General features: G+C 40.9%; 1 protein-coding gene across 3 annotated transcripts in view; it reads right to left on the bottom strand.

Annotated features, from left to right (window-relative positions):
- limk1a (LIM domain kinase 1a) overlaps window positions 1-10,775 on the bottom strand; it is a 57,490-nt gene continuing 46,715 nt past the window's right edge. For all 3 annotated transcript variants that reach the window (XM_008276346.1, XM_008276347.1, XM_008276348.1), the window contains 10 exons: window positions 10,395-10,606; window positions 9,326-9,512; window positions 8,995-9,081; window positions 6,672-6,803; window positions 6,447-6,506; window positions 5,962-6,027; window positions 5,358-5,526; window positions 5,198-5,253; window positions 3,899-4,056; window positions 1-3,423 (listed from right to left, as the gene is read on the bottom strand). In XM_008276346.1, the coding sequence (XP_008274568.1) occupies window positions 3,255-3,423; window positions 3,899-4,056; window positions 5,198-5,253; window positions 5,358-5,526; window positions 5,962-6,027; window positions 6,447-6,506; window positions 6,672-6,803; window positions 8,995-9,081; window positions 9,326-9,512; window positions 10,395-10,606 (1,296 nt within the window). In that variant the 3' untranslated portion in view covers window positions 1-3,254. The remainder of the gene's footprint in view (window positions 3,424-3,898; window positions 4,057-5,197; window positions 5,254-5,357; window positions 5,527-5,961; window positions 6,028-6,446; window positions 6,507-6,671; window positions 6,804-8,994; window positions 9,082-9,325; window positions 9,513-10,394; window positions 10,607-10,775) is intronic.

The raw sequence follows: 10,775 nt of genomic DNA, 5'->3' as shown, positions 1-10,775 counted from the left end.
TTTGTTTAAGGAGCAACAGTTTTATTTTTAGCTGTGACAAAAGGAAAAAAAAACAGTCGCCTCCTCAGAGTCTAAATGTTCACGTTCAGGATTAAAGTGCAGAATTGTTTTCACAGCTTGTGTAAAAAAAATTAAATAAGACAAAAAGGAAATATTAAAATATCAAAACTGACAATGGAGATCTGGAAAATATAAATATGATACAGAACAAGATGAAATCTCATACAACATGGTATCAGCAATGGTATTCAATCCACTTGAATCAGGCTTGCACTTATGATACATTAAAAAAAAAGGAAAAAGGAAATCAGTTCATGTTTTCGAGTCGTTGGCAAGGCTAGCTTACAACAAAGGCACAGCATTGTTCAGAGGTAACGATCCTTTGCAAAGAAGTGCTGCGGCAACATTCTCAGTGATCATCAACACGACCTCACAGACACATCTAACATGCTCGACATGGCTCAGACAGGAATGGAGAAAGAAACATGGCAAAGCCACTCGTGTACAGTACATGCCCACGGACGAACACATCAACCAGGAGGGGCTTGTTTTTTAGAGAAGCGTAGCTGTGGTATCAGCCTACATATTCAGAGAAGTTTGCATGCTCTTCGCACTGTTAAGTACTGTTTTCCTATTAAGCTGCTGAAGTAACTGAATTGTGAAGAAGAAAGCTCCAGAAAATTACGGCCCTGAGCCAAAAAGAGTATGATGAAGGAGTGAGGAAGGCCAGTTTAAGTGCTCTAATATCAGAGAGACCAGCAGTGGTTGCAGCCTCTGTGGGCATCACATATGAAACCAAGCAGTCAGAAACAACACAGAACATCATTCACAAAGGACCAGTCTGTAGGCAGCAGGCAGAGCTGGGACATCACATCCTCTTGGCAGCAAACAACTTTGCTTTTCAGGTGATATTTAACTATAATAAAGGTACTATATTTATATATATAAGTCTTGAAAATGAAAATATCACCACTATTGCCTTAGATATATGATTTTACTTAAGATTACTGAGGGATCAAACAGACTGCTGCGAAAACTCTATTTAAAAGTTGCACGAAAACGCATCCAAATAATCAAAAACGTTGCCGATCCTCACATTATTTAGTTTGCTGTCGAGAGGATGAATTTCCCAGAATCCATTTTTTACAGTTGAAAGGCTCTATCAGTGTCTTGCATTCATATATCAACCTGAACCGACATAATTAATTTCCTTATCACAAGTAGCCCAAGAGAGAAAAATTAACAAACATGGCTTCAAGCAGCCATTTGGTAATATAGTGCAAATAAAAGTACTCAAATGTATACAAAAGGATTTCAGTGGGTATATATAAAAAAAACAGATGCTGTGTTTTTTTTTTTCTCATTTCCTTTTTTTTTTTAACCCGGCTTTCTCTGTTGGCTTTTTTTTCTTCTTTCATTCTCTGTTTTCTTATTTAAAACCACAATATTTAGAGACAAAAATAGCTCGGTTTAAGAAGCTGAACAGACCTAGCTAGTACATCATGCAGCTTGTGAAAACGACAGCAGGAAATTAAAAAAAAAAAAATTTAAAAAAGACTTTTAGATTAGAGACAGAGATCGTTATGTTGGAAGGTGCAAGAGAGAAATCTGACAGTGTTAAGAGAATATTTCTGAGGAGTGCGCAGAATTTTGCCAAGCACGCAGACAGATGTTGGGACAGACACGTATTTACAGTGATATTTACAGCTAGTATTTACATGTAAACAAACAGTGGGTCATCCGCAGGGTGACAGACAGGTATGTGGACAGACAGCTGACATGATGAGGCAGTACCTGGTGACATTATCCCCACACCGTAACTACTACACAGTACATGAGACGAGAGTGAATCATTAGTAACAGGTTGATTGCCTTCAAAATGTCACATAGAATTAGAGTTGATCATAATGTGCAGATTTAGTTTCAGCAAGTTTAAAAGGGTCATTAACCCCTTTTCTAAAATTTGATGCGATTAGATAATCCAGTATTATGATAAAGTTTATTCCAGCACAAATCTAGAGCTACATGAAAACTCTAAGACGACCATTTGAATACTTTTTAAATGGAGAGAGATGACAGAATTTACTGGGTCGGAGATGTTTTATGGTGCCTAAAAGCCTTTAACCTACCGCAGTGGTGAGAATGTAGAAAAAAACGGAGATAAAACTTCGGCTTTGCCCTTTTCACTGCAGTCACACCTCTGCTCTCCATTTCGACTGGTCGGCCAATAAAAATATGGCAATGTAGCATACGTATATAAAATATGTCTGTACATTTATAATATTTAAAACATTTACAATGTTGACAGCTATGTACACCGGTGTGTGTATGAATGTCGATGTGAATGAGATACGCTAGCAGCTCGGAAAATTGAGAGACAACGTACCAAGTTTATGCCGCAGATGTGTACCTCAATGTAAAGTCAGTGCTACACAATAAATAGGGGGGGAGGAGCAGCGACACGAGTAGATTAGTGGTTTATGACCAAATGAGGTCAGAGGGACACGATGAACCAGGATTTGACCGGACAGCATTATTTACAGTCATGCACTCTTCACTGAGCTATTTAAAGCTTAAAAGGTTGTGTTTCACTTGTAGTGGATCTGAACCTTTGTGTCTGTGACGACACACGGCACCCTCTGCTTTGCATTTTTCAGAAGTTCAGTTTTGAGATCTAAACCAAAAGCAAAAATCAAACCAAACTCACACAGCAACACCTGCAAACACGTACTGCACAATGTACTCTGTAGAGGCCCAAAGTGAGGCGGCTTAAAGTTTGCTTTACGTGTTGTTTTTTTGTTGTTGTTTTTGATTACTTTTCCCACGTGAATATACACACTACAGTAAGTACAGTAAGTATTCTTGACTGGTATGACCACTAATGTGTGAATCTACACAATTCAAGAGCTGAGTCATGATTCGAAAGTTGGGTCTGATTGCATATGAAATGTTCCACTTGAGCTTCGGGTGCAGCAGAATCGAGCTATCGTAGTTAATGTCTCTTGATTTGACTTTGAATGTGTGCATCTCACACAGGTGGCTTTTCAGATCCACATTTATTTTCCCCCTGAGTCTACTCGTTAAGCCTGAGCCAGCCTACGCCCGCTGCATCCGCTTCGAAACGAGGGGTATTTACACGACTCCGCCAGCCGCCAGCCGCCAGCCGCCAGCCGCTGCACCGCCGCGAGGGCAGGCGGCCGCTGCCCTCGTGAGGTTAACTCTGTGACTTCCCACTCCTCCCGTTTTGCTCGGCCCTACTCCGGCTGTTCGGGGTGGGTGTGCAGGCCATTCTCGGGGTGTGTGACTCTGTGGTGCTCCCAGAAGGCCTTGTGCAGCTGGTCCAGTTCTGACATCAGGGGCAGGCCGATGTCCAAGTGCATCTTTAGGTTCTCCAGCCACTCCTCCAATTTGGAGAAAGCAGGTCTAAGTTTCAAGAAAGAAAACAGAGATGTCAGTTTAAAAGCTGTGTTTATGTTTGTTATACTGTAGAGTGCTTGTGAGATAATTAAAGGGACAGTTCACCCAAAAACACAATTAAACATAGCCCCCCCACCCCCATCTATTTATCCAGGTAGTGTCAGGGTGGTTTGCCTGAGTTACTTTATACGATACAGCAGAGGTTTATTTATAGTACTCAGAGCATTAAAAATACATCAGACAAGATGAATCCCAAAAGCTCAGCCTCCCGTGATAATCCACAGTGACTGTTTCTAAAAAATGTCAGAAAGAAGTGGTCCTCAGTATTACTGAATTTGGTTAAAAAAAATGCAGGTTTTTTTCACTATGATATTGAGTTCCACTGCAAAACCCTGCAACATAGTGTCAGAAAAAGTTTTTATTTTGGGTGAATTGTCCCTTTCGGTAACATTTTCATGGGAATCTGCTGCAGACGTCTGACCGTTTGTCTGCGTCGAGGTCACAGCACACCGCAGCCATGGGGAAGAAGGCGGGTGGACAATCAGGGGGACAGAAGTGCTCCAGGAACCCAGAAATGTTCAGTCCGAAGTCCATCGCCCTGGGGAGGTAGTCTGGGTCTGCGTTCACCCTGCCAATGATCTGGAGAGAGCAAGAAAAGCAAATAAGAGAGAAAGAGTTACAGATGAAAGTGTCAGCCCTCCTGTGCCGTCCCGCTGGAAAACCAGTAATCGTCCCCAACGGACCACAACTATCGTTTGTCTGCCCGTCAGTAGCCACATGAAGACAGCTTCGCTTTTCTGCTCTCTCTAATCCCTGCAGTCTTCGCTGGATAATGGCGTCCATCTGGAGAAGTCGTATTCTGAGGCTGCCTGAGTGATTGAACTAAACTGTTGAGCCCAAATTACGCAGATGGTGTGTGGCCGGGCCCAGAGCCTGCAACACTGTGGGGCTGGATTTAAAAAGTAAGTTTCCTCCTTCAGTAATGTGGAATTTTGGAGAAGCAAGATTGTTTCCTCATAAAATGAAATGGATACTGTAGTTAATGTGAGCAGAACTTTGACTAATTGCAGATTTTAATGCAATTTGCAGAAAAAGTATTAAGAATGCAGACTTCAGTTCACTGTAGACCAAGAAAAAGTGGAAAAGATGAGTCAAAATTAGAGCTAAATTTAAGTAAAATTGCTGGAACACTTTAAACTTCAAGGGTTTAGAGGATTTAAGATGATAAAGCTAAAGTACAGGCCTTTTCCATACAGGTGAACACCCATTACATTCAAGTTCATCATAGATGAGTTCCCACAGTGCTGATTAAGCCCAGAAATGCCAAGTAAATCTCACTGTATTTTGCAGAATACCAGAATTTTATATCGGGATTCTGTGGCAACATTCCCATGCTGCTGCAGCGGTTACCATATTTTATGGTAATCAGTGTCTGGTTTGCCAGAGCTGAATTGGTACTATAGTGACAAAGATGGAGTAGGCTACAGCTGCGACTGCATACTGAGTTGTGAGAACTAGGAGCAAAAACTCAGGCAGCTTCAGCAGTGTTTGTGTAATTACTGTCACTGCCAGAGGGGGGAGACCAAAGTTCTGCACTGCAGGTTCAAGCATACAAAGTGATAACCAGAATTGTTTTGTAATTTTTATGTCAAATGAAGACAATGAAAGCGTTTAGGAAATCTTACAAGCATTTCTTGGTTTACTGATCAAACAATAATCTTTCTAAAATCTACGATATCAACTGAGTTTTTATTACTACGCAGAGTAAAGGGTCACTCACCTCGCAGAGCATGATTCCAAAGGAAAAGATGTCGACTCGCTCATCATAGCTCTTCCCTGGAAAAGAGAACACAAATTAAATTAGGCTGTTGTCATAGCATGACATCAAGAAAGTGAGATGGATATTTGTGAGAATTTTAGCCTTAGCATAGGATCCTTACCATGGATCATCTCAGGAGCCATCCAGTAGGGGTTTCCCACCACAGTGTACCTCTTCCGGCGGTCGGGCTTCTTCAGGCCGGACAATTTCCCCTGCGTCAACTTGTCCTCATGCTTGTCGTCCACCATGAGCCGAGCCAGGCCGAAATCTGCCACCACCACCGTGTTGTTCTGAAAATAAAATGTCATTATTACGCTGCATGCCTAGAGTGTGACAAATAAGATGAAAGCTTCGAGGTAAAATCCATGTTCAATCAGTTCTAATCTCATTTAGAAAGCTTAAAATGTAACTCCAGGCTTCTAATTTCTCTCAGCGTGGATATTTGTGCAGAACAAGCATTTTGTTTTCATGTGACATGTGCACAATGCTCTCTCTGTTCGAGTTGGCTAAGCAGAAAGTTTCCGCTGCAAGTCACTTGTGTGTAGTGTGTTTTAGGAAGGCTTAGTCTCTTATAGCTACTTCTAACAAAGCTCTCCTTTGTTTTCCTACCTGAAGTGGCTGAGAGGCTGACAGGTGCACTGTGTCAAATCCTTAAAGAAAACATGCAGTGTGTATAGAGGTATGTCCGCACAAACATGTAAGTGTGCAGGAAGACAGGTTCTTACCTCTCGGACCAGACAGTTGTGTGAGTTCAGGTCGCGGTGGATTATGTTCATGGAATGTAGATATGACTGAAAAAACAGATGCACAGACAGATAGGAGAAGAATGAAAGGCAGGAAGAATACAAAAATAAACAGATAAAACAGAAGCTTTCAGGGAATCGCAAACCCACACCAAGAGGAACAATACTGCCCAGTTTCATCTCAAGTAGCTGGTGTTGAAAATAACAACAACTCAGTCATGCACAACATTCATCATTGTGCCCATATCAGAGGAAAACATTAAGAACCCATGTTCTAATCCTGCAGGAATTTCTGTTGTAATTTCCATAGTGGGGGATGGAAAATATTGTGCACAATTTTGAGACAAGTGTAGCTCACTAACATGACCACTAGAGGGAGACAGCAGTGAAGATTGAGGAAAGTATTGCTGCTGCTGCTGCATGCTGTTTCTTCTAATAGAAAATTATTTCTTGGTCTTTGAACTCACCATCCCAGCAGCTATGTCCTTCGCGAAGCTGACCCTCTGGTTCCAGGGATAGTTATTGTCCTGCAAACAAAAATCACAATTAAATGTCATTCTCTTGGATCAGTTGCTGCTGATGAATGATTCAACAAAGACGCCGCCTCAAGCCACAGCAGACCACGTCATGGTTACTAACAAGGTAACTCTGTGCATTACGAATTCTAAACATGCACAAAGCGCCTTGCTTACCATTTTCTTGATGATTTCCCTCAAGGTGCCTCCCTTTATGTACTCTGCAATGAAGTTGAGTCTCTTGTCTTTGTAGAGGACACCAATGAACTTGAGCACGTTGGGGTGATCCAGGCATCGCATGACCTTCACCTAAAGAAACAAAAAAACGTGTCTCTTGAGTAAACGAACAGCGGGGATATCAAAGTGTCTCATCTCGGGATCCAACAGACTCACAATCAGTTGAATTTTACATTAGAGTCAGTGTTAATCTTGAGCAACTGACAGGCTGATGACATGACGAAACTAATAACTTGGGGTGAGAGTCTTATATATAAATAAACATATATATATATATAAAGTAAAGCCAAGTATTTAACGTCACTTAAGAGAATGACTAGAAAATGAGGGAAACACACAGCTTCTTTAAAAAGCTTCTAAATATACATGTATTGGTATTGATGATGTTTAGTAAAAGAAACATTAATATTATGTCAATAATACACATATGATGATAATAAAATAAATAATGCAGCATTAGTACCTATCTGGTTGACACTCTAACCTGGCTGTTTTAGTTAACATTATGTTGATGGCAGATGGCCTTGGTATTCTTTTGTTTATCAGTTCATCTGGTTGTTTTTTCACTCTCCACTAAGTGTCATTTTTCTTTTTGCACACTTTTATACATATCTCTCCACCTCCCTGAAAGTATTTGCTGTATTTAGAGTGTAGTTCATTTGCCAAAAACAAAACAAAACACACATCAAACAAAGTTAAATATGATTTTTTTTTACTAATAGCATGATTTTTCCCCATTTTTTTCCGTAGATATCGCAATAATTGTGAACTGTTTACTCCATGATAACCATGTAGAGAAAATGTGATCTTGTGCCGTCGCTAGCTCAGAAATTAAGAATTTAACACTTGTTAATTTGCATAAATATAAACAGTAATGTGTCACAATCAGGTTCACGTTACTGATTTTGGAGTCATGATTTGTGAAGGAAAAGTGTTTTTTAAATTTCTTGTCTACTCCTTCTTGACTGTTTTGCTTCAGTCTGTAGTAAAACAAGCATGTTCCCTTACATCCAGACAATATGACTTGTACTCCAGGGCATCTCTGTAGCACCACAATGTTTCATTTATAATGTTGTGTTGTGATGTATTTTATCCAAAAACTGCAACTTTTGTATTTTGGATATTGCACTAAGTCATAATTTGATTGCAATATTATTTCTAGTAACTGTTCAGGCGTAATCTCTTCTATTTACTCTAAAAGCAACAGAAAACTTTCTTCACATTCTCTCAGTATGATTTAAGACTTTACAAGTGCTGCTCAGGGCCCTTCTTTGACACCTCATAAAACATTTCCTCCCCTGAAGGTTGGGCTGTGAAGGAGGAGGCGGAAGCTCACTGTCACAAATAAACCTGAAATATTACTCCTCAAGTCTCATGACGTCTTTGTCTGAAATGTTTGCTGCATTCTTTTCCGACCTTCACGGGAGGCTGCTGAGCAACAAGCAAGATTACAAGAACCTGAGTAAAGTGAGACTTGGGCCACCTACAAACAAACAGCCGGCGGGGGTAATAATCATGCCTAACTGTGGTCAGGGGTTTGTTTTACAGCCAATCTTTTTACTCTGTTGTCTACACTGAGTAAAGGCCTCAGCGTCGGAGCACACTAATAATAAAACTGAACCCCCACACACATGAATATACACAATCAACTTTAAACTTCTCATTAAGAAGGTTGTTAACGGAATGATGCTGAAGATCAAACAGAATCATGAGGGGCAATTCAGATCACAATAACTCAAAAAGGTTTATGTACTATGTGAGTCATCCTCTGTTATCTTTGCAAATGAATGGGAGGGCTGGTGAGAGACGAAGCTTTGTGTGGGAGGTCGAAAAACTTCTGCTCATCCATCATGTTATAGAAGAAAGCACCATGTTAGCACTCCCTTCTGTCCTATTTCAGGAGGACCTTTTTGGTGTTTTACTCTCATTTTTCTCAAGGTGTGAGAACTCTTCCTTTTTTATTTTTTAATTCACTCATGTCCCACATTCTCACAGAGAAGCTGCTAATTTTAACCGCAACCTTCAGCTTCTTTGTTATGCACAAAAGACATTTTCTTGTACTTTCTCAGCACGTCTGTGAAAACCCACAACATATTTCACTAATTCTACATGTGATGACTGAATCCATTCTGAACATACTAATCATTTTGTGATCCGTCACTTACTGATTTCTGTTTCAGCTGATCAACCTCTGTGCGGGAAATTTAGGTAAATCCTACATTTCCGAATGATGGAAAATCTGGGATTGTTCGTCTGCTCTCACCTCTTTCAGGAACGTCCTCTGCGTCTCGTCATCAAAGCGAATCAGCTCCTTCATCACCATCACCTCCCCCGTCTCCCTGTGGGTCACCTTCAGGCAGACACAAATCAAGCTGAGCAACACATTTAAACATTATTCTGATGTAATATTGACCATAAAGTGTTCCACCATCTGTATGTCAGCATGAGAAGTCCATGATGTATTAAAACCGCAGACATTTCCTCTCCTTAGTATGTCTCAATGCTGCCATCTCCTGGTCACTTTAGGAGAACTGCATCACGTGTTTTTACGCAGAAGCTGGCTTGAAAAACTGCATCTCTGCCCTCAGATTTACCTTGATGGCCTGTCCAAAGCATCCCTTCCCCAGCACTTCTCCATGGATGAGGTCAGATGGGCGGAAGATGCGGTGAGTCCGATTTGAGACGACACGAAGAGACTCCGATCGATTGATGTCCTTCCTCTGGGAGATGGGTGACGCTGCGTTGCTGGAGCCTGGCGACTTATCGATGCTGTAACTTCGCCTGAGAGAGAGAGATGAAGATGATGCAGCAGGAAAGATAAAGGGGAGAGCAGAATATATGATTATTATTTGCTGATACAATATCATCTTTGGGAATTACACAGCTTTTATCTTCACTGAAAGCAAATATAGTAAATAATCAGAAAAAAACAGCTCTGCTAAAACAGCAGTTAAAGTGGTTGAAAGGAAGGAACACTGTTTATGAAAAAACTGCTGTCAGACATGCACACAATCCTGAAGGACGTCTCTCACAATTAACTATGAAACCATGGGGTAGTCATTACTGAGCCTTCAAATATAAGAACAGCTCTTCTACACTCTCTTTTATTTCCACTGCTATCACACCACCAAACAAACAAGCTCAATCCAAACCGTTGATGTGTGTGACCTACACATTTGATCTTCAAGGCTGATCTCTGGATCACAGTTTTTTTGTTTTTCTGGTATTATTTAACTGTTTTATGCAAGGTGCAATATGTACATATTATTCTACGTATATGTGGACGCATATGTATGTTCTAGGTAGACATGGCTGGATAAATCTATGGCTTTATTCTGTGCCTAATTGTATTTTTTTTTAGATTGTAATTTCTTTGATTCTGTTGTTGTGCAGAACTGTAAAAATTTGCAGTACTGCCGAAAGCAAATTTCCCTTTGGGTACAAAAAAAGTATATCTTCTCTAATCTTATCTTATCATATCTTATATGCAAAGAGGGCAGTTAACGCACTCGTCAGCAAAGTCAAACTGCTGACAATTGTGGTGACAAAGCTGTAAGTTGGGCAAAAACTTCATCAGCAGATCATCACATCCATTAAACCTCTTGTACATTCACTGTTGGTAGAAGATTGTGATAAAAGTGGTAAAAATCTGTCATTTCTTACGTGATTATGCGGGATCTAAGGTTGCTGATGTCGGAGTTGGGGGGCTCGGTGATGGGCAGGATGGGGCTGGGGCCCTCTGACAGGGGGGTGGACAGGGGCCCGTCCACCTGCTCTTCGGCCTCAGAGGAGCCTCCCTCCCTCCCCTGACTGTGAGGGTCGTGTTCGATGGTGAGCTGCAGCAGCCGACTCGTTTCCTGGATCAGCAGGTCGATCTGGAGAGGAGTTCACCAACATTAGAACAGCAGAGGCCTTTATTATAGATCAAGAAATGATTTAATGGATAAAGTACATCAAAATGCTTTCTAGCGCTCAGGGTGTTTGTAAAGTTCAGAATGAGGTGAAACATGTACTGCTGCTGCTGGACGCTAAACCATATATGTG

The sequence above is a fragment of the Stegastes partitus genome, unplaced genomic scaffold (genome assembly GCF_000690725.1).
Source record: "Stegastes partitus isolate 25-593 unplaced genomic scaffold, Stegastes_partitus-1.0.2 Scaffold69, whole genome shotgun sequence".
Taxonomy (NCBI): domain Eukaryota; kingdom Metazoa; phylum Chordata; class Actinopteri; family Pomacentridae; genus Stegastes; species Stegastes partitus.
The sequence above is the reverse complement of the archived record's forward strand: the minus strand, read 5'-3'. Positions and strand labels throughout refer to the sequence as shown.